This window comes from Mytilus edulis, chromosome 14, assembly GCF_963676685.1.
Source record: "Mytilus edulis chromosome 14, xbMytEdul2.2, whole genome shotgun sequence".
Classification (NCBI taxonomy): domain Eukaryota; kingdom Metazoa; phylum Mollusca; class Bivalvia; order Mytilida; family Mytilidae; genus Mytilus; species Mytilus edulis.
Window position 1 is genome coordinate 14,030,334 of NC_092357.1, and position 24,865 is coordinate 14,055,198.

At 31.1% G+C, this 24,865-nt stretch overlaps 2 protein-coding genes across 2 annotated transcripts in view; both read left to right on the forward strand.

The window, feature by feature from the left end:
- Window positions 1-3,318, forward strand: part of LOC139503612 (uncharacterized) — a 28,802-nt gene extending 25,484 nt beyond the window's left edge. The window contains exon 3 of the mRNA XM_071293421.1: window positions 1,888-3,318. Coding sequence (XP_071149522.1) covers window positions 1,888-2,549 — 662 coding nt within the window. The 3' untranslated portion in view covers window positions 2,550-3,318. The remainder of the gene's footprint in view (window positions 1-1,887) is intronic.
- A 755-nt stretch (window positions 3,319-4,073) lies between these two features.
- LOC139503991 (uncharacterized) lies at window positions 4,074-10,950 on the forward strand. Its single transcript, XM_071294039.1, has 3 exons — window positions 4,074-5,786; window positions 7,134-9,875; window positions 10,945-10,950. The coding sequence occupies exons 1-3, from the start codon at window positions 4,074-4,076 to the stop codon at window positions 10,948-10,950; spliced, it is 4,461 nt and encodes a 1,486-aa protein (XP_071150140.1).
- Window positions 10,951-24,865: the final 13,915 nt, after the last annotated feature.

A 24,865-nucleotide genomic window follows, 5' to 3' on the forward strand; every position in this document is an offset into this window, starting at 1 on the left:
TCATAGGGGATGATGAAATCCTTTGCAGCCTCATATGGTAATACATCATGATTAGATCTACCTATTGTCCAAATAAAATCATGATATCTTTAAAAACAACGAGGGGGGGGCATGTTGAAAAAAATCAATATAACGGAGATAACTTCTCAAGGGGATGATGATATCCTACAAAAGTTCATCTGGTACAATTTCATGATGAGGTCTATCGATGGTTCAAATTTGGTATTGATAACTGCAATAGAAGCTGTAGGAGGGCTTTCCAAAAAAATGCTGGAAGAAAAAAAACAAGAAAAAAAAACCAAACACTAGTATCTTAATTGTTTGTAAAACAATTGAAAGGTCTTTCCTGTAAAAGTGATGTTTTTGTAATGAACTTTGTACGACCTTTCGTTTGATATACGACAAGCATACCTTCTCAAACTTTTCGCTTTTAACACTTAATGACCTCATCCGCCTAAATTTTCGAGATCAGAATTATGATATATGTAACATAGAGTAGATGAGCTTTCATTTGATATGCGACAACGCCGTGTTCTAGAAAGGTTTTTGTTTGCACTTAATAACCCTATCCAACTAATTTTTGAAGGTTGGGAATTTGATATTTTGAATGTACACATCACGACCTTTCATTTGATATACAACAACCATATCTTAAAAGTAATTTATTTTTTGCACTCAATGACCCCATCCAACCCATTTTTGAGAGACGTCAATTTGAAATTTGAAATGCACGCTTTATGTTCTTTCATTTGATATGCGACAACCTTACAATTTGAGAAGTTTGAATTTTTGCACTAAATGACCCCGACCATCACCCTGGGATGAAAATGAGGTTTAAAATTTTCATTTTTAAGTAGAGTTTATTAAGACCTTTAATTTGATATATCAGATGACCCTTTTTGACAAGGTGTAAATAATGATGCAATATCAACTATATAAATAGAAGTTATGAAACTTACAAAGTCAATGCAAAACATGAAAATTTCAAATTGAATTTTTGGTGTTTTTTTCCATGGAATGTTTTTGGTATTTTGTTAAACATATAACTATGTTAACCTCTTCAATTTCTAAAACTTTTTAAGTGGTAAGCTCTTGTTGATTCAGAAATACATGCCTCCGTTCGCAAAACTTCAAACTGCAATATCTCTTAAACGACAATAGATATCCCAAATCTGTTTAATGATAAATGATCTACAGTTGAAGGACAACATCAAAGAAAAAGAATTGGGACAATTTCAAAGTTCACCAAGGTCACAATTAATCATCAAATATATGATGCAATACCAAACTTGAGAACTGGAAGTCGTAGAGACATGGGAGTAGCACCATTCAACTCAGAACCACTTGACCTTTCATTTATCACAAGGTCAAGGTCATTGCATACTGTGATGGTCAAGGTGAAATTTCATCATGACCTGACATTGACCTCAAATTGACGGTCTTGAATTACTGATCATCTTTGCAGTTTATAGTAGGTTGATATATGTTACCTTTAAAAAGATATACACAAAATACTATACTTTTAAGAATCATCCCGTTGTTACTTTTGAACAGACGGTCGGACATTTTTGGACTTATCATATAAAATGTAGAGCTCGTCGAGAGGAACATTTTATGCGCTGTATGTATGCAGCAAAGTCTGATCGTTTTCCTAATATGTAAGCTTGAAATTGCAGCGTAATTTTTTTTTGCACTCACTCATGACCTTTGACCTTGACTGCATATTAAAGGTCACATGAATTAAAGATTATTGGTGAAGGTCCCAAGTCTCTTCAACTTCTTTTAACAGAAACACATGATGTTTATAGTAAGCTATGGTTGGCTGATTGAAAAACATGAAATAAAGACATTTTTTTATTAAATAAGTTAATTGATTTTTTTCTTCAGGTTCAGAATTATTATGGTATGGTAAACCAGATATAATGGTATTTCCCCTTGGTGGAAGCTGTAGTATAGTGTTGCCTAAAGAAAAGAAAAAGGAGATGTATATTGATGAGGAAAAACAACTAATTGAAGTAAAAAAGGAATCAAAATTATTAAGGGGGCATACAAATGTTAGCCAGTTTGTGTCACAAACAGTTACATTTTCTTTTTATCAGAAAGGCTTTCAGCTTAGAAAACCCAAGTCTTTTCCTCAGATAGTTACAATGATACCAACTATTGCAATAAGTGATAAATGCTTTGATGTTTACATGTATGATACTGAAAACGATATTCTCTTAAGAAATGATGGGGATCCAATACCCTTATGGAACAATTTAGACAATCCATGTGATGCAACATTAAACATGGGTGCAGTTCTTCAGCTATGGATGCTAATTAATCACTTAAGTGTTCAACCAAATCTTTCCCCATTAGAACTTGAAAAATTTTCTTTGACATGTGGATTTGCATCTAGTTTGACTCATGAACGTTTGAGTAGGATTGAAAAAGAAGTTACAATGAGGACTAAGTTCCTTGATCATGAGATAAAGGAAATTAAAGCCCCAAAATCATCCTTTAAACGTAAACTTATAAATTCAAACAATCAGCATCAGTCATGTCAGTAAAACAATTTAAAAGCTAGATGAAATGTTATTGTAAGTTTTCATCAAGTTAACATGTTATATATATATATATATTTATTTTATGTAAGAGATAGATTGATTTTGTTTTATGTCTCTTTTCAATTAGGCTCATAGAAATAATATTCATGAAATGGCATTTTTCTGTTGCTTTTTACTTTTTTCCCAATTTCTCAATTTTGATTTTAATTCTATTTGTAGAAGAAGCAAACTGACTTCTTTATGCTTAAATTTCAATTTGTTTAATCACATGACAGTACTAGATGTACAAATGCAGAAAACACAGGTTATATAAATAATTATCCTTATTTTAAAACTGCACATATCAACACAACATTTAGATTGCATCAAGGTATAATCATTCTACTTATTGAAACATTTTAGATAAGTGTATGCTTAATTTAAAACTCATATTTTCAATAAACAAATTAGAACTTTGTAACAGATTTCATTGTTCTACTTTTAAACCTTTGATGTTTATTTTTTAAAATGAAAGAACTTGCAAAGGAAACATAATTGGTGCACTCCTGTAACATATGTTATCACAAGAAATGATAGTAATTTGCTTGATGGGTCTTGATGAATATTAGTACCAAATGAATAAAAATACTTTCACTGTAATTGGAAAAGTATGGACATGTTTCAGTGTTTATACTCTTGTTGTTGTTTTAGATATATGTGATCCAATTTTTATTTTTATTTATTTTCTAAATGAATTAAGACATTAAAAAATATAGTAATACAATTCATGTTATTACATCTTATTAAATGTTTTAACAAGCAAGACATTTTAGTGCATCTTGCACTTATTATGATGATTTTTTTTTTACACATGTATGATCACCGTGTATCATTAGTACACCATATATAGGTACATGTACTAACCAAGCAGGCATGATGGATTTTGACCTTACACAGTAATGAAAATCTTTGTTTATTTATCAATATTCAATGTGCTTTTATCAACATTTGAAATTCCTGCTCCAAAAAAATATTTACAATGATTTTTTCCTATTCATTACACAACTTTGATATTCTAATAAAAACAATTAACTTGTTTTATGTGCAAATATATAGTTGTGAATGTCAACACTTATTTTCATTTTCAACACATTTGTTGAGACATTAACATGTTTTATCTGAAAGAAACCTTATACATTGTACAGGGCAAAAGTAATGGGTACCAATCATAATCATACCGTACACAACACTTTAGGAGACCGATTGCTGAAACCGAGGCTAATGGCGGCCCCCAGCACATTTTTAGCTCTAACAAAATATTTTTAAAAATGAGCATTTAATAAGCCAAAAATACACAAAGAACCAGCCAAATTAGGTTTAAACATGAACTAAATCAACATACAAACATTCAGCTACATATATGTAAAGGGTTTGTAAGAAATAACACGTACGAAGTGCATCAGAAAAGCACATGCCACATCACCATTATCGACACCATAAACTTTGTATCGTGATTCGTGGTCCTGTCCACTGTAATATAAATGGAAAATGGCGAATTCAGAAATAAAAAAATCTAGTCGAGTGAGAAAAAACTTTTACGCTGTTGCCAAAGGCCATACCACAGGCATTTTCACCTCCTGGAGCCTGTGTAGTAGAAGTGTAGATAAATTCCAGGGACAAATATATAAAGGCTTCCCTGACATCAATAGTGCCCTTGACTTCCTGTCACCTTACTCCTTTAAATGCACAACAACACCAGTGTATGACGACCTTGGGAAAAGGAAAAATGTCAAAGAATACCAACATACATGCTGTAATTGTGATACATCATTGTCAACAGAAATCGTAAATGATCAATCAGAAAATTCAAGAAACCATAATATTAACTCTGTTATAATGAGTAATTCAACATCTGAGCTTATCGATTCTGACACAGATTCCAACATATCAGAACTGGAATGTCAGGATGACCTCGAGAACACCATTATCTCAATCAACACTGACAATAACAATAACACAGCTCCACTAAAACAGCATGATGACCTTCAGTCACAGCAAACAGAGCTTAAACGAGTATTTCAGCTTGCCAAGACATGCTGTATATGCCATACCCAAGACAACTCAAGCATGATAACCTGTAATTCTTGTAACAAATGGACTCATTACTCATGTACAAACTTACCACCTTATATTCTTTTTACCTTAAGCTCAACACAAAGAAAATACATGTGCCGAAAATGCGTTGTTATACCTGAAGATTTTATTCAAAAGTTGGAAAACAACAAAAATGCATCGACCACCAACGCTTCATGTCAGACATCCATAGACAATCAACCGGATGGTTCATATCTAGACAGTGTAGCTAGCAGATTTCAAGAATCATTAGTAACATCAATCAATACATTAAATAGAGACTTGCCAAATCGTGAAAGTGACTTGACAGCAACCATAGAGAAAGTAAACAACATAGAGCAAATTCTAAAAGAAAAACTTGCAACAATCATAACAATGTTAAGTCACTCAAATGAAGAAAGAGCACAAAGTGATGCTTCATTATTAGAAATGGGTAAAAAAGTAAAACAAACTTCTCTGAAGCTAGATCAAATTCAAAAAGACATTAAAGTACTTAATTCACTTCAAGAGCCATCACTCTACGAGCTAGTAGAGAAAAGCTGTATGATGATCCCTATAATTAAGAATGCAACACAAGACTTACCAAAAGATAGGAAGAAAATGGACGGAGTCGTACAACAAGTTCAAAAATTAGGCAATCAAATCAAAACGTCATCTGAAGAACATCAGAGCAAGCTTGAAGATATACATGGTACCATGCACGCGTTATCAGAAAATACAACTAAACCAAACTACATGTATGCATGCAAAGTTCAAAACAAATTTGAATTGTTAGAAAACGAAAAATTATGTACAAATATTGATGTTGAAAAGGTATCTGATAAAATATGTAATAGTAATGAAAAAAATGAGCACAATGATACATTTACACCAGTAGTAAATTCGCCAAAGGGCAACACACAAAACAAAAATTCTGTAGGTAATTCACCAAAGGGCAACACACAAAACAGAATTTCAGGCCAAAGTAGTCAAACAACAAAAAACCCTGATCACACAAGGCAGAGTATAGATAAACAAACCAATAAAAGAGGTAGCATCAACAAACAAAACACACAAAAAAAGATTTTATTGTTAGGAAACTCTCACCTAAGACCAATTAGAACAAATGAGTTTATTAGAGGCTACTCAGTAAGAAAACAGTTATGTTACACAATTGAAAAAACCAAATCATATATTAAATCTTGTACTGAGGTATTTGATTGTATAGCCTTGCACCTTTTCACAAATGATGTAAGAAACAAAGAAAACATGGAGAACGCCTGTGGAGAATTCGCTTCCCTAGTTGATAGCATACATGTAAAATGGCCATCTGCCTCTATAGTAGTCTCATTGGGAATATGTCGAGGAGACTCTTATATCTTGAACCAAAAAATACAAGAATGCAATATAATCTTGCAGCACATATTCATGCATAAAAAGTACATACACCTTTGTGATAATTCTTCCTTGGGGTACAGAGGCAATGCAAACTATAGATTTCTAAATTTTGACAAGGTTCACCTCAACTTTGAAGGAACCAAAGTGATTGTCACAAACCTCAAATATGCATTATATAAAGCACTTAATATTAAGAGAAATAGAAACACTCAAGGTAGTTGGATATCAGATCAAAACAATTATGACTGGAATTATCCATACTTTAGATAATATGATTGAATAGGCACATACATGTATGTAAAAAATGTAACAAGACTTTAAATTGTTTATTATTTTTGCATTATTATAGATGTTTATATACTTATAGTTTCCTACATATACATGTACTTCTCTAGTTAAGAATTTAAGTACCATGGTCACTGTTTTTATGATCTGTATATGGATTATTATTTAATTTTTTTAATGTGAGATTAAAGACTCAAAACACTAGTGCAAATGATATGTTACAAAAGTTAATAATATTAAAATCAGGACAGATAAAGTTAGTTAAAAAGACCATCATGACACTGACTTTTTTTATTTTGTAAAACATGTTAAAAGATACATGAATGAGAACTAGATTTTAAAGAAAAAAAAAAAAAAGAAAAGAATTATATTATAAATGTATATCATAAGTAACAATTTTTAATTTTTATTATTAACTCTTCTCCTCTACAGAGAGAGTCTGTATACAATATCTTCAGACATAAATATTGTGCGAATCTATAAATTATAGAAATACATGTATGTACACACACGCAACAACTGATATATGTATACATTTCCTAAGAAAATGTACAATTTTATGAATATAAAGAAATATATATATGTACTTTAATTTATACATCACAAATCTCTGTAGTACACAGTTACATGCAACTCATATTTTTATGACTTATATTTACTGGTTTTAGTGTATGCTTATTTTATTGATCATTGTAAGCACACATGATTTATACAAAAAAAAACTTGAAAATTTCAACATGGAATATCAATGGTTATATTAGTAAGGGATTTAACAAATTTGAAGATGATATTTTTGTTGACAATCTTTTACAGCAAGACATTTTTTGCTTGCAAGAAACCCACTGTGATCTGGATAATTGTTTAGAACTTCCAAATTTTCAAAGACCGGTTCATCTTATAAGACCTAGAACCAAACCTAGTGGGAAAAGACATGGTGGCTTGTCAGTATATATACTTAATACAATAAGACCGGGTGTTAAATTTTTAGAACATGCCACAAATGATTTTATATGGTTAAAGTTAGACAGAACATTCTTCGGGTTTCAGGAAGATTTATACATTTGTTTTGTATACAATCCACCTGAAAATTCTTCCTACTATAGAAAATTGGATTGTAATATTCTTGAAATGATTGAAAATGATATAGTAAAATATTCCCAATCAGGAAAAATCATGATAGCAGGAGATTTAAATGCAAGAACTGCTTGTGAAATTGATCATATCCAAATGGATTCAGACAAACATATTCCATTATTTGACAATTACAAATGTGATTCTAGTCTAATTCAAAGAAAAAGTAAAGACAGTTCTATTAACACTAGGGGCAGACAACTCCTATCTCTATGTATATCTTCATCATTGCGTATCCTTAATGGCAGAACAATGGGTGATTTAATGGGTGCACACACTTGCTTCCAACCTTTAGGAAGTAGTGTTGTTGATTATTTTTTAGCATCTGAGGAACTCTTACCAAATTTCACATATTTTCACACTCATAATTTTTTACCTGATTTCTCAGATCATTGTCAGATCTCATGCATGTTAAAATGCAACACAAAAATTTATGAAAGAAACTTAAATCTAGCTTTAATGCCAGATAAATATATATGGGATGATAACTCAGTCTCAGCATTTCAAGATGCCATAAATTCAAATGAAATCAAAAATTTTATTAGACAGTATAAAGATAAAATTTATGACCAAGATTCAATTAATAATGCCGCAGAAGATTTAAATAAGATTTTTCTAAAAGCCGCAGATTTATCACTAAAGAAAATTATTAGAAAACCCAAAAAAAGCAAGAAGAAGAAAATTAAAAAGAATAGAGAATGGCAAGATCAAGATATAATACATTTAAAACAAAACTTATATCGAAAATACAAATTAATGCAAAATCACAACACAGATCCTTATATACGAGGGTCCTTTTTTAAATGCCTGAAATCATATCGAAAACAAAGAAGAGCAAAAATAAGAAAATTCAAACAAGACATCATGAATAAACTCGATAATTTATATGATCAAAATCCCAAAGCCTATTGGCAACTACTAGATAAAATTAAAAATATCTCAAATAATAGTCAAAACAAATCTGAGAATACTATCGACCCATCTGAATGGCAAGAATACTTTCAAAAATTAAATAAGAATGAACAATATAGTGATGATTTGATTAAGAAGAAACTTGAATCATTCCATAATGAAAATGTTTTTAATGAACTTGACTACTTAATAACACCTGAGGAAATAGAAAAAGCAATAAAAAGTCTTAAGAATTCTAAATCGAGTGGATTCAGCATGATCTCGAATGAAATGATAAAATATAGCCAAACCGTTTGTATCCCTCTAATACAAAAACTCTTTAATTTAGTATTTTCCAGTAGTATTTATCCAAAATTATGGGGCCAAGGCTTTATCACCCCCCTTCACAAGTCTGGATCTAAACATGATCCATCAAACTACAGGGGCATTACTATTGCAGATAACATAGGCAAGTTATTTAATTCAATTCTAAATAACAGGTTGACAAAATTTTTAAAAACTAGAAATATAATTAGAAGTGAGCAAATTGGTTTTACTAAAGGATGTCGCACAACAGACCATATGTATGTGTTAAATACCATCATTCAAAAATTTGTGAAAAATAATTCGAAGCCTCTGTATGCATGCTTTGTAGATTTTAAGCGTGCATTTGATTCAGTTTCACATCTCCACCTTTTTTACAAACTTAAATGTATAGGTGTTGGAACAAAATTTTATGACATTATAAAATGTATGTATGAAAACACAGAAACTTGTGTGAAAATAGACCAACACAGGACAAACCTTTTTAAATCAAATATAGGAGTAAGACAAGGGGATAATCTCAGTCCCTGTCTCTTTAATATATATTTAAATGATTTGCCAACCTATTTTGACCAAACATGTGACCCAATCCCATTAAATACACATCCTTTAAATATTTTAATGTATGCTGATGATGTAGTTCTTTTATCATCATCAGAGCAAGGACTTCAAAATTGTGTTAACAAATTAAATAAATTTACAGTTGATTATAAAATGACAGTTAACATAAAAAAGACCAAGGTTCTTGTATTTAACAAATCAGGAAGACTTAAAAATATTAAAATATCATTAGGAAACCAGACTTTAGAATGTGTACAGAACTACACATACTTAGGTATAAATTTTTCATCGTCTGGGAGTTTCCAAATAGCAAAGAAAGAACTTTATAACAAAGGAATGAAAGCATATTTCAAATTAAGGAAGACCTTTTCAGTGGAAAGCCCAAAACCTAGTACTTTATTACACATCTATAACCATACAATCCGACCAATCTTGTTGTATGGATCTGAAATTTGGGGTTATATACCACATAAGAAACAAATACATTTGGATAACTTTATATCAAAAGAAACTGATTATCTTGTACTAGAGAAAATTCATACTAAGCTTTGTAAATTTTCACTTGGAGTTAATATAAAAACATCAAATATGGCATGTAGAGGAGAACTAGGTTCACTCCCTACACTGTATTATGTAATAATGAATATGGTAAAATATTGGATCCATCTTATGAAAGATATTGAACCTTCAAATATTATTCTAAGGGAAGCCATAAATCTATCTCATTCTATGGACAAACATAACCAGGAATCTTGGATAGGAAGCATTAAACATATATTTAAATTTCTAGACTTAGAATATCTATTTGTTAACCAGTCAAACTTTAAACAAAACCATATTCTAAAAAAAGTAAAAACATCTTTAACTATTAAATTTAAAGAAAGCTGGTTAGCGAGTTTAGAAAGCAATTCTGGGAAGTGTACTAATTTACAATCTGGCAATAAATTAAGAACTTACAGAAAATTTAAAAATATTTTTATGTTTGAACCATATTTAAAAATGAATTCAAAAAAAGACAGGCAAATAATCACAAGATTTAGAACTAGCTGTCATGATCTTGAAATAGAAAGAGGGAGGTATATTGGAATTAAAGCTGAAGACAGAAAGTGCAAGCTATGTAAGAACGCAGTTGAAGACGAACTACATTTTCTTTTAAAATGTCCTGTTCTAAAAGATACTAGATCTCAACATCTATCTAATTTAAATTCTAAATTCAAAAATTTTTCAAGATTATCTGATGAAATGAAATTTGTTTGGATTCTTTCATCTGAAGATTTGTTTGTTACTTCAAACTTATCTAATTTATTGCACTCCCTTTTTGAAGAACGAAAGAAAATTATAGAAAATATTGTTGTTTAAAAAAAAAATAGAAGAAAAAAATATATATTAGATATATATATATATATATATATATATATATATATATATATATAAATTAAAATTGATCAGGAGTTGTCTCCCATAGACCTAGAACTATCCTAAAGATTTATGTAATTTCTCCAGGTCACAGTGGCACCCATAACAACTATGTTTTGTCAATAACTTGGTTTATATCAGGTTAATTAGTGTAAATGTGTATTCATGTGGTTTTTTTTGTTTAATTGTACTTTAATCATTCTAATCATTTTCTGTGCTTTATTTTGTAATTCATTTGATTGTATAGCTCAAATTTTGGGCACCATGATTGGTTAATAAAATTATCTTATCTTATCTTTAGGGATAAAATATCAAAATATGTATGAAAGATTTCAATGCCAGTTATTGATAAAGCTATACCTATTACACACACACATTGACCTATCAGAAAAAGAGTTGCAATGAATATAGAATTATATCGGATGAGACAAGGGCCAACTTCTTTTACAATTATTTGCACATGCTTTTAGTAATCAAAACAAAGATTTTTCGTTACCGTGTAAGATCAAAATCGATCACGCCCGCTTGGTTGGTACCTATCTCCATTGTACAATGATGCACGGTGTTGATGTTAAAGTGGATGTGAATATCCAATGATATATTTTCAACACAATTACCTCGGTTACCTTAATTTGTAAATAGATTCATCAATTTAAAAAAGAGGGTACATTTTGCCTGTTTGTCAGACCTGAAGTACCTATTTTGGTACATCCGAGGTTTTGGGAACCAGTTCTTTCTTATATGCCATTAAAGGTATGCTGATTTTTTCAGTACATTAAGACACCATAAAGTGTTGCTTTGACATGCAATGATTGTCACTTTATTTGAACTAAAAACAAAAGAGCTGTGTCTGCTTGAAATTGAGGAATTTAACATAGCAAGCAATGGGGCCATGAATTAGTGGTGTACTTCCTATTACAGAGAATCACCAGAAATTCAATTTTTAGAAGTTTTACCTAATCCAATGAAAATTGGTCATATTTGATGTCAGTAATCATGTTTAATCAACTTTTGTGGATGAACAATTCTGTTTATGCCAAATTTCAGCTCTTAAATTGACACAATAAGGTATTTTAGCCTTTTATGGTCATACAACATGCATGCAGTTAAGAATTGTCACCCCAAGTTCTTATTTTTGCATTATTTGGGATTAAAATCAATAAAACATGTATATTATGACTTGTTTATTGTAAAAAAAAATAGCTCTTGGTCGAATAATCCAATGATTTCTCAAGTTTTATTGGTTTTCTCATGGTAGCCTTTAATTTACAATCTAGGCAATTAGTATATACTCATATAAGAATTCCAAAATCTCACTGTACAATCATGCAATTTTGAACCAGTTTTGCAAGTTATCCAGCTGAGGGATATATAAATTGCTCTTAATAATCTATATTGTACCACAGAAGTTTGGTTTATACCAAAAATGTCCCTTTTCTAATTTGCAGAAAAAAGGGGGGGGGACAATATTCTCAATTGTGTCTTAGGTTTGGACTAATATATTTTTATTAAATGAACATCCTCTGACAAAAATATGACTATTGGTAAGCACATTGTTTTCGTAGTATAAATTGTTTTCGTAGTATAAACTGTCATTAAAGTGAGAGGGTTAGCGCTATAGAACTAGGTTTAATCCACCATTTTCTACATTTGAAAATGCCTGTACCAAGTCAGGAATATGACAGTTTTTGTCCATTTGTTTTTGATGCGTTTTGTTATTTGATTTTGCCATGTGATTATGGACTTTCCCAATTGATCTTCCTCTAAGTTCAGTATTTTTGTGATTTTACTTTTTAACAAATAGAACCACGATATTGAGAAAAAAAAATCATACTGGCCATTGGTAATATCCCTATATGTTTCAAAAAATTTAATGAAGATGCCTTTTGTACAGACTTACATCAAACCCCTTTTGATATTGTTGAAATGGAAGATGATATTGACATTGCTGTCGACAAATGGTATGAACTTTTTAATCAAGTTATTAACAAACATGCACCAATGAAAACTAAAAGAGTAAAAACATTTAAACAAGCCAAATGGTTTAATGAAGAAATTAAAAATTCCATTCAATATAGGAATATGTATCATTCAAAAAAAGATTGGGTAAACTTTAAAAAGTGGCGTAATAAAACAACGTCGTTAATATTTAATGCAAAAAAGGAATATTACCAAAACGCCATAACTAGTTCCAAAAATAGTAAAGAACTTTGGAATCATATTAAAGAGTTAAATCCAAAAGAAGATAATATTTTCCCATCTAAAATGCAGTATGAAAATCAAACGGTTTATAACAACCAAGATATTGTAAATACTCTTAATGTTCATTTTTCATCCGTAGCTGAAAAACTTATTGGAAATAATACTTCAGATATGGATTTTTCTATGCTACAAAATTTTACTAGTGAAAAATTAAAGAAAACTGAAAATTTTCATTTAAAACTCATTTCCGTTGGAGAGGTGTGTTCTCAATTAAAACATCTTAATATTAATAAATCCGCAGGTTTAGATGGAATTGGTCCCAAATTTTTAAAGCTAAGTGCAGAAATAATATCCCCATCATTAACTTTTTTAATAAACAAAAGTATAACTTCAAATCGTTTTCCGCAAAAATTAAAACTTGCAAGAGTAACTGCTATACATAAAGGAGGACCAAGAGATATTCCCTCAAACTATCGTCCAATTTCTATTTTGAATACCATATCTAAAATTTTCGAAAGACGTGTATGTACACAGTTATATGAATTCCTAAACAATAATAAATTGTTACATATCGCCCAGTCAGGTTTCAGACAAGGTCATTCCTGCCAAACAGCGCTAACTAAACTAATTGACGAATGGTTAAAATATTTAGATAATGGAGAAATAGTTGGTACAGTGTTTTTAGATTTCAGTAAGGCTTTTGACCTTATTAACCATGCCATACTTTTAGAAAAGTTAAAATTTTATCATATCGGAAAACATATAATAGATTGGATAAAATCATATTTGTCTGACAGACAACAAGAAGTCCAATACGCTAACATTAAATCTGATAAATCGTTTGTAAAGTATGGAGTGCCTCAAGGTTCTATTTTAGGTCCGCTGTTATTTTTAATATATATAAATGATTTACCACTTCATGTTAAACAATCCAATATGGATTTATATGCTGATGATTCAACATTGCATTTTCATGATAAAAACATTGAAAAAATAAACAGCATATTGCAAAATGATTTAAATGCTATACAATCTTGGTGTAACAATAACAGTATGAAAATCAATGCACAAAAAACTAAGTGTATGAAATTGGGTTCAAAACCAAAACTTAAACAACTATCAGAATTATGCATTACCGTCAACGAAACATGTATTGAGAATGTCCATTCTTTCAAATTACTTGGAATTGACATTGATGAAAATTTAAGCTGGGAAGATCATGTTGATCGTGTATGTAAAATAATCTCTTCTAAAGTATCACTTTTATATAAAATTAAAGTATATTTGCCAATATACACAAGGCAACTATTTTATAATGCATATATTCTACCATATATAGACTATTGTAGTTCAGTTTGGGGAAATTTATTACAAAAAGATTCAGATAGAATCATAAAACTTCAAAAAAGAGTAGCAAGAATTATACTGGAATGCGATATTTCTATTCCATCTAATTTCATGTTTTCTTCTTTAAAATGGCTATCTTTTACCAAAAGAATAAAATACCAACAATCAATTTTAATGTATAAAATTGTAAATGGGCTAACACCTGATTACTTAGCAATTCTAAATATTGATGATGTGCAACGCCACAACCTACGATCTGTCTCTAATAATGATCTTTTTGTTCCAAGGCCAAATACAAATTTTTATAAAAAAATCTTTTCATTACTCTGCAACCAAAGTATGGAATAATTTACCACTCGAAATAAAAAAAATGTCCTAATGTGGAATTATTCAAGAAACATAGTTATAATCATTTTCTTGAAAATTATATGCAAGTCAAATAATTTGTTTTTCTCTAACAAAACTATATCAAATATTGTCATTTATTACCCTTTGTATATTTTAGTGATTGAATTGTTGTATATACTAGTAATATATATTGTAATTTAATGTATCAATGTTAACTACATATGCATGTATTTTGTTTGAGGGCCTCAATGAAAATTAGAACTTTTCTAATTGAGTTACCCTCTTTAAATAAAGAATTTATTATTATTATTATTATTATTATGGAGTTTTTAGCTCACCTGGCCGGAAGGGCCAAGTGAGCTTTTCCCATCACTTGGCGTCCGTCGTCTGTCGTCCGTCGTCGTCCGGCGTTAACTTTTACAAAAATCTTCTCCTCTGAAACTACTGGGCCAAATTTAACCAAACTTGGCCACAATCATCCTTGGTGTATCTAGTTTAAAAAATGTGTCCGGTGACCCGGTCAACCAACCAAGATGGCCGCCACGGCTAAAAATAGACTATGGGGGTAAAATGCAGTTTTTGGCTTATAACTCAAAAACCAAAGCATTTAGAGCAAATCTGACATGGGGTAATATTGTTCATCAGATCAAGATCTATCTGTCCTGAAATTTTCAGATGAATTTGACAACCTGTTGTTGGGTTGCTGCCCCTGAATTGGTAATTTTAAAGAAATTTTGCTGTTTTTGGTTATCTTGAATATTATTATAGATAGAGATAAACTGTAAACAGCAATAATGTTTAGCAAAGTAAGATTTACAAATAAGTCAACATGACCTAAATGGTCAGTTGACCCCTTTAGAAGTTATTGCCCTTTATAGTCAATTTTTCACCATTTTTCTTAAACCTTAGTAATCTTTTACAAAAATCTTCTCCTCTGAAACTACTGGGCCAAAGTTAATCAAACTTGGCTACAATCATCATTGGGGTATCTATTTTAAAAAATGTGTCCGGTGACCCGGTCAACCAATCAAGATGTCCGCCACGGCTAAAAATAGACTATGGGGGTAAAATGCAGTTTTTGGCTTATAACTCAAAAACCAAAGCATTTAGAGCAAATCTGACATGGGGGGTAATATTGTTCATCAGATCAAGATCTATCTGTTCTGAAATTTTCAGATGAATTGGACAACCCGTTGTTGGGTTGCTGTCCCTGAATTGATAATTTTAGGGAAATTTTGCTGTTTTTGGTTATTATCTTGTATATTTTTATAGATAGAGATAAACTGTAAACAGCAATAATGTTCAGCAAAGTCAGATTTACAAATAAGTCAACATGACCGAAATGGTCAGTTGACCCCTTTAGGAGTCATTGCCCTCTATAGTCAATTTTTAACCATTTTTCGTAAATCTTAGTAATCTTTTACAAAAATCTTCTTCTCTGATACTACGGGGCCAAATTAAACCAAACTTGGCCACAATCATCATTGGGGTATCTAGTTTAAAAATGTGTCTGGTGACCCGGTCAATAAAACCAAGAGGGCCGCCACGGTTAAAAATAGAATATAGGGGTAAAATTCAGTTTTTGGCTTATAACTCAAAAACCAAAGCATTTAAAGCAAATAGTTCATGAAGTAAAATTATTTATCAGGTCAAAATCTGTCTGCCCTGAAATTTTCAGATGAATCGGACAACCTGTTGTTGGGAGCTGCCCCTGAACTGTTAATTTTAAGGAATTCTGCTGTTTTTGGTTATTATCTTGAATATTATTATTAGATAGAGATAAACAATACATGTTGGCAAAGTAAGATCTACAAATAGGTCAACGGGGTGACTAAAATTGTCAGTTGACCCCTTTAAGAGTTATTGCCCTTTATAGTCATGTTTTAACCATTTTTTCGTAAATCTTAGTAATCTTTTACAAAAATCTTCTCCTTTGAAACTACTGGGCCAAGTAAATTATTAATAGAGATGATTGTAAGCAGCTATAATGTTCAGTAAATTAAGATGTACAAACACATCACCATCACCAAAACACAATTTTGTCATGAATCCATCTGCGTCCTTTGTTAAGTATTCACATAGACCAAGGTGAGCGACACAGGCTCTTTAGAGCCTCTAGTTTTTGCATAACACATATGTTACTACCAGTCCAATTTGAGCTTAAAATCAGTAAAATAGTGTTTGGACTAAAGCTTTATATGTTTTATATACGACCGCAAAAATTTTAATTTTTTGGTCGTATATTGCTATCACGTTGGCGTCGTCGTCGTCGTCGTCCGAATACTTTTAGTTTTCGCACTCTAACTTTAGTAAAAGTGAATAGAAATCAATGAAATTTTAACACAAGGTTTATGACCACAAAAGGAAGGTTGGGATTGATTTTGGGAGTTTTGGTCCCAACATTTTAGGAATTAGGGGCCAAAAAAGGGCCCAAATAAGCATTATTCTTGGTTTTCGCACAATAACTTTAGTATAAGTAAATAGAAATCAATGAAATTTTAACACAAGGTTTATGACCACAAAAAGGAAGGTTGGGGTTGATTTTTGGAGTTGAGGTCACAACAGTTTAGGAATAAGGGGCCCAAAGGGTCCAAAATTGAACTTTGTGTGATTTCATCAAAAATTGAATAATTGGGGTTCTTTGATATGCCGAATCTAACTATGTATGTAGATTCTTAATTTTTGGTCCCGTTTTCAAATTGGTCTACATTAAGGTCCAAAGGGTCCAAAATTAAACTTAGTTTGATTTTAACAAAAATTGAATCCTTGGGGTTCTTTGATATGCTGAATTTAAAAATGCACTTAGATTTTTAATTATTGGCCTAGTTTTCAAGTTGGTTCAAATGGGGGTCCAAAATTAAACTTTGTTTGATTTCATCAAAAATTGAATAAATGGGTTCTTTGATATGCCAAATCTAACTGAGTATGTATTCTTAATTTTTGGTCCAGTTTTCAAATTGGTCTACATAAAGGTCCAAAGGGTCCAAAATTAAACTAAGTTTGATTTTAACAAAACTTAAATTCTTGGGCTTATTTGAAATGCTTTATCTAAATATGTACTTTGATTTTTGATTATGGGCCCAGTTTTCAAGTTGGTCCAAATCAGGATTCCATATCAAGTATTGTGCAATAGCAAGAAATTTTCAATTGCACAGTATTGCACAATAGCAAGAAATATCTAATTGCACAATATTGTGCAATAGCAATTAATTTTCAATTGGAGTTATCTTTCTTTGTATAGAATAGTAGTTGACAATATATGTTGGAAATTTGCCAGACATGACTATGATGTCATTTTCTATTTTTATTTGCCAATAACTTTATGTAAATAACTTCATTGGAAATTTGCCAATATAAAATGTTGCTGATGAAGTTTTTTTTATTGTTTTATACAATAAACAATGTATATTCACTTTTACTACCAACCAATCTTTACCATTCAGTGATAACAAGCACTTTATTTTACATTTTAATATTTTATGATGTATTTAAAAGAGTAGTTATTGTTGCAAACTCCATTAGAAATTTGAATTGATATCAGTTTTGGAAAAAGGGAAACGGGGATGTGAAAAAAAAGGGGGGGGTTAAATTTTTCTCATTTCAGATTTCATAAATAAAAAGAAAATTTCTTCAAACATTTTTTTGAGAGGATTAATATTCAACAGCATAGTGAATTGCTCAAAGGCAAAAAAAACACTTTTAAGTTCATTAGACCACATTCCTTCTGTGTCAGAAACCTATGCTGTGTCATGATCAACTATTTAATTTTAGATTTAAAAAGTTTGAAGAAGAAATCTTTAATTGATTTGTAAAATCTTGACATTTGTTTTGTGTAAAAAAAAAAACATGTAATGTCAAAAATTTGATCACAATCCAAATTCAGAGCTGTATCACGCTTGAATGTTTTGTCCATACTTGCCCCAACTGTTCAGGGTTCGACCTCTGCGGTCGTATAAAGCTGCGCCCTGCGGAGCACCTGGTTATTGCTTAGAATAGATCATAGAATGAAATTGAGAAATGCTGAAGTCAATATAGCAAGTTTGGTTCTGTTATAGGTGTAACACCACTAATTCGGGCCCTGCCGCAAAGCACATACCAGAAAGTAGTACATATTTAACACAAAATAGTTCCTACGCATGGGTGTAACTTTCAAAATATGTAGAATATTTAGGCAATTTTGATATCAAATGAAAGCTGAATGACTGGTGATCATTGTAAAACACTTTTTGACTTACAATTTTTAATAATAAAACAAATTGCATGAAATTTAAAAAAAGAGGGTACATTTTGCCTGTTTGTCAGATCAGAAGTACCTATTTTGGTACATCCAAGGTTTTGGAAACCAGTTCTTTCTTATATTAGGGACTTTTTAATGAAAAATATACACAAAAAGCATTTATTTTTTGAAATATATATGTGGTAGAAATATTCTAGGACAAGAATTTTCATGTTTATGTTTGACCTTTGACCCCAAGCATCTGCCTGATATTCATGACATTCATACCATTTGTCTGCCAACATTCCAATTTACAATAAAAACACACTTAAAAACTTAGTAAATAAATATAACTACCGCAGCACACATCATACACAAAATGAGCAGAAAGGATGCAAAAACTAGTGTTTAATAAGGCTACCATTGTTGGATGCACAAGTCAGTTTGTCTAAGGTCCAGGGTTAGAACTGCCCCCCCCCCCCCCCCCCCCCACTATTTTTACCATTTTTTATTATGATAAAATCAAAGAAAATTAGTTTTAATCCACCTTTCCATGTGAAACCCTCTACATCAACCTTAAAGATTTCCAGATTGCAGACTAATAATAAATTAAGCATACAAAATCATAACTTGACGCAAAGCTGCATGTCTTTTTCTTTTATGCTTTTGAGTTATAATTTGCAGTAAATATGAGAAACAAATTATGTGCATAATAAATATGATACGTGCCTGGATTTGTGTTTTTAATTTTTATTTCTAATTATTTTTGTGGTTACGTTGCTGTCTTGTTACTCTATACATCTCCTTTCATTCATGAGCCAAGATAACAATTTTATTGACAGTTTGTTTCATGTCCAGTGGCAAATATTTCAAACACGTTCAGGATGAGAACAAAATATAAATAGATGTAATAGCTTGGTTCTGTAATAGGGATCGACCGGGGGAAAGGAGGGGAATTTCAACAGTCGCCAGCTGAAAATGTGGGTATAATGGATAGAACATGAATTTTCTCCCTTGCATCAGGCTACCCACCGACCCATAAAAGAGTTGTTGCAAAAATTCTTAAAGTGCAGGGAGCGTGGTACTTTCTCTTCACGAGGCCTCAAATCGTCCCTTTTCTAACCGGACGTGGTTGCGTATTCACACATCCCGCACAACAAACGGATGCTCCACTTTGCATAGGGTTTTACCTGTGGTCGGAGGAAAACCATATGTCTATACCACCAGTCACCTTTGGGGTTCAAGGATGAAGACAGGCTACTGAACATGTCTTGTATGTACAGAAAATGAGAATAACACATGCCTGTATATACGTAACATATATATGTACAGGCACTCTTTCATACATTCAATTCAAAATATGGACTTCAAATATGAACAATTTCATTATATGTTATGAATTAATCTAATTTCATGTGGCCATGTTCAGATATTATAATGTTGGTATCTTCTTCTGAAAAATATAGAGCTAAATTTCCCTGAATATATTAGACATCCGAACAATTTCCAAAGAGTCTTCATTATTATCAATATTTAGAGTATGGTATCTTCTTGTGTATACTTTGAAGGTCTAACCACAACATTATGACATTTCTTTAAAAACATATCATCTAATTATGGGTCATAGCTGCAACTTGGGTAGATTGTTACAAGTGTGCACATGTACATTTGTACCACAACAATGAAGAAGAATAACATACTTTACCAAAACCAATAAAATTGAGAATGGAAACGGGATGGCCAAAGAGACAACATCCCGACCAGAGAGCAGAAAAAAGCCGGAGACTACCAATGGGTCTTTAACACAGTTAGAAAATCTCGCACCCGGAGGCGGGCTTCAGCTGGCCCCTCAATAATAATGTATACTAGTTCATCGAAATGGACGCCACACTAAACTCTAAAGTAACGCTCCTTCTTGTATTTCAGATACGATACAAATCATTTTAGTTATTTTAAGGATGTCTTTCAAATCAAAATTTTGAATATCATTTTATATTTTGTTTATACATACTGTTTTAAAACTGTCCCCTACAACAATATATAGCACTGAATAACCTTTTGAATTAATAGATAGATATGTGTAAATTTTTTTGTAAAATCTTCAATATGTATTGATTTAGACTCTAGAATACTTCGGATTTGTAACTGCCAAGTAAAAAAACTTGTTGAATAATAAGATGTTATTTTTTTTAAATATTTAATCGAAATATTACAATGCATGTATTTGAATAAATCCGTGTGGTGGTGGATGAAAACGACAACTATTTCACACGAAGGAGTCAAACAAGCTAAGAAACTCTTATTCATCTGTAGATTGATCTTTATACATGACACGATATGTGGTTTATAATTAAAATTTGCTTAATGTCCAGTGGCAAACATTTCATATATGCTCAATAAGTTAGCAAATCAAATTATTCATTTATTTATGGTCTTCAAAAATAGACGATCGCGGAATGAAGGGCAGGAAATTTTTAAGATCGAAATTTCAGGATTGACCATTTCGGGATCTGAGATTTCTTTTTTCGAATTACAGGATGTCGAGATATTTAATTTATATTAAATTCGGAACCTCGGGATTTCATGTTCTTAAGACCCGGATATCGGGATCAGGACCCCTCCCGGGGCGATCCCCCCTTTTATGAATGTTCATAATATACAAATAAGCGCTAAAATTATCCATGTGTCATTAAAGGTAATAGAGAACTAACAAAAAAAGGATTTCTTTTGTGGAAAAAGGAGGAGCTTGGCTAGAAAAACAATTATGCTGTCCCAAATTACCTATGACTTTTGATACCTTTTTTGAAATTCTCCAGTCATTAAGTTGTTTACAAAAAAAGAAGATGAGGTATGAATGTCAATGAGACGGCACTCCGCAAGAGACCAAAATGACCACGAAATTAACATTTAAAAGTCACCTTACAGCCTTCAACAATGTACAAAGCCGATACTGCATAGTCTGATATAAAAGGCCCCGAAATGACAATGTTAAACAATTAAAATAAAGTACTAATTATATAACAGCCTTATTTATTTATGAAAAAATGAACGAAAAACAAATATATAATACATAAACAAACGACAACCACTGAATTACAGGCCCCTGACTTGAATGTTCATAATATACTACATGTACATGTATGTTCATAATGAAATTAATAGAAAACAAAAAAATAGGAATAGGAAATAAAGAAGGAGGGTTAAAAAAAACCTTTTTCCTGTCCTCAAGTACCTATTACTTCTGATACTTTTCCTGAAATTCACAAGTCAGTAAATCTTTTACAAAATTCTTCCTACAACACTTTACATACTTTCAACCACGCTATAAATGCCCGCGATTTCGCGGGTGTGTTCTAGTATATATAATTTGAAAGGAACTTTAAAATTTTCAGGGATATATAGTTTTAAAAATGATGTTTTTATGAATGAACGCTGTTACATGTAAATATAAACTGTATCGTGGTAAAAAATCTTAATTCAACTTGATAAATACCCAAGTCAAAGTGAACTGCCTATTTAAGCAGTTCATTGGCAGTTATATAGCAGTATCTTGAATTTTTAGCAGTTTTGGAGCAGTTTAAAGCAGTTTTGATTTAGGCAGTTTAAAATAACTGCCTATACAAGTGAAAGATAACTGTTAATTTAAGCAGTTTAAATATTTCTTAGCACTTTGATGAAGGTTCTAATTGTCTCCCAGCTAAGCTTGGCAGTTATTTTTATATAGCAGTTTGATTTCTAAACTATTTCTTGGCAGTTGCATCAAACAGAATTAATGTGATTTAGATAAAACTGGTCTTGAAGAAATGTGCCATCTGTTTACAATTGACCTCTCTGTGGTGGACACAGGAAGTACTATCTACAAAGAAATTGAAGACACATGAGGGAAAACACCTATCTTAATATATTGTTCAGCAATTACTACCACTTTTAATAAAAATATCTTATTTAAACAAATGGATATTTTTTTCTTAATATTATGTATATATATATATATATATATCTCATTTTAAAGATTTAGGCAATTAATTGCTAGTAATCTTTAAGGGAATACTTCCACAGAATCAAACAACTCCTTAAACATCCCCATATATTGCAATTTGATAAAAAAAAAAAAATTTGGAATATACAGGAAGACAACAAGAAAAGATGTGTCTTCTTACATGAACAAAATGAAAATTTTACATGGGATATAATATATACTTGGAAATAGTTCTTTTCACACTGAATACTGAAGATGGGCCTAATTGTCTCAATGGCAATTTTTGAAGATTATAATCATATTAATTGTGTGAATTTTGGATTACATCTTAATTCTGGTAAGTGGAAAAAATTGGATTCTACTATAATATGATGTTTTGAAATTGTACTTTCAATGTTTTATTCAACATAACAAAACCATAATGACAAGTATGATATATATCGTATATATCTATAGCTTAATTCTTATTTTTGCTCCTCGTTGTGACTGTCCAGCTGGTTTACGTGTCATGTATTTAAGATAATATAAGAATAAAATTGATTCAGCTTACAAATATACTTAATCATATTAATATTTAAGAGTTTTCTTACTAATCAGGTAATATAACAAATAATGAATTTGAAGTATATCATATTGTATATAAGATTGCATGAATCTCGATTTCCATTTCCCTTATTTTAGATGACTTGAAAGATTACGTACATGTTGCAGTTGCATGGATAACAACAATAAATTTGTTCAGAAAATATATTTGTGTTTTAGATAACTATGTTACTTTTTAACAGCTACTAGTATGAATAATGCATAAGATCATGACCATATTAACATTTCCTTAGTAGTTATTTCCCAATTTTATATGAATATTAATTAACCTGAAGCAGTTAAATATGAATATTCATGAACTGAAAGCAGTTTTTTGTACCTAATTTAAATATTTCGTCAAAAAAACTGCTAACGAACTGCCTAAAACAGCTAAGGAACTGCTTTGAACTGCCAGAATAACTGTGAAGGTTTAGAAAAACTGCTAATTTTTTGTATATGAAGTAACTGGTTAATTTTGAAAGGTTAACAACTATCAAGCATCAGAAACTGCTAAATTTCTGAACTGGGAAGGCTAAAAAACTGCCAAGAAACTGCCTTTAACTTTGACTTGGGATATGTTATTAGATTTTAAACATATACATGTAACACTTTGACATACGCTTGGTTCAAATAAGTGCAGCAATTTTGCAATTTCGAAATGAATTTAGAGAGCGGTTTAGTATTTTTGGAAGCATTTATGTAACTTTCTAATACCCCGTTTACTTTTGTAAAAGAGATCAATCTTTCTTGAGATCGATCTTTTTTAAGACCGATTCTTAGTCTAATGTAAACGGGAAAGATCGATCTTTAATCGGACTTAAAAAGTCCACCTCCAGAGGTGGTTTTAAAAAGATCGATCTGATTTGAATCGATCTTTCTTCAAGTGTAAACGCTAAGATCGATCGCAATCGATCGTGATCGAGCTTTCTTCAAGTGAATGTTCTATTTGGATATGAAAATAAATCTGTGCATGTTCGGTGGCAAAAACACACGTGTTTAAAAACGATGAATGGGAAATGATTCCGCCGTTTTTGGATCATTCTTCTGAACCGATAAATTCTAGTTCTTTGCTGCAAATCCTTATCTTCAAAGGCATTGACAGTTTGTTTTTAAGTGATAGTCTTCTCGCATTTCTTTGTTTAATAACTTATGACTTGTGAACCAAAAAGATAATTGATAACTGCATACGTAATTCCAATGATCCAACTATTTTCTCCATAATTTTGCAGTGTGTGATAGTCCGCGCGAAATGCACTCGTTATTATTCAATTCTATTTTTACGATTATTTGTTTACGAAATGTAAAGTAATCAGATCAGACCGGTTCTGTTTATGATGCAGTGTAAACGCACTAGATTAAATAAGATCGATCTCGATCGATCTTGCTTGTGCAAATGTAAACGCGAACTGGTCTTTTTAAGATCGATTCAAATAAAGATCAGTTCAATTTCGTACAATTGTAAACGGGGTCTAATATTTTAAAGAAGACGTGTTTCGTGTAGTATGTGTTCCGTGACACAAATTCAATGTTGAATCAAATGCTTATTAT

Bases quoted from the DNA above. Each gene is read 5' to 3' on its own strand.
- LOC139503991 (XM_071294039.1), top strand. From the start codon at position 4,074: ATGGCGAATTCAGAAATAAAAAAATCTAGTCGAGTGAGAAAAAACTTT. The intron at 5,787-7,133 runs GTAAGAAAACAG...AATCTTTTACAG, and splicing joins AGTTTATTAGAGGCTACTCA to CAAGACATTTTTTGCTTGCA.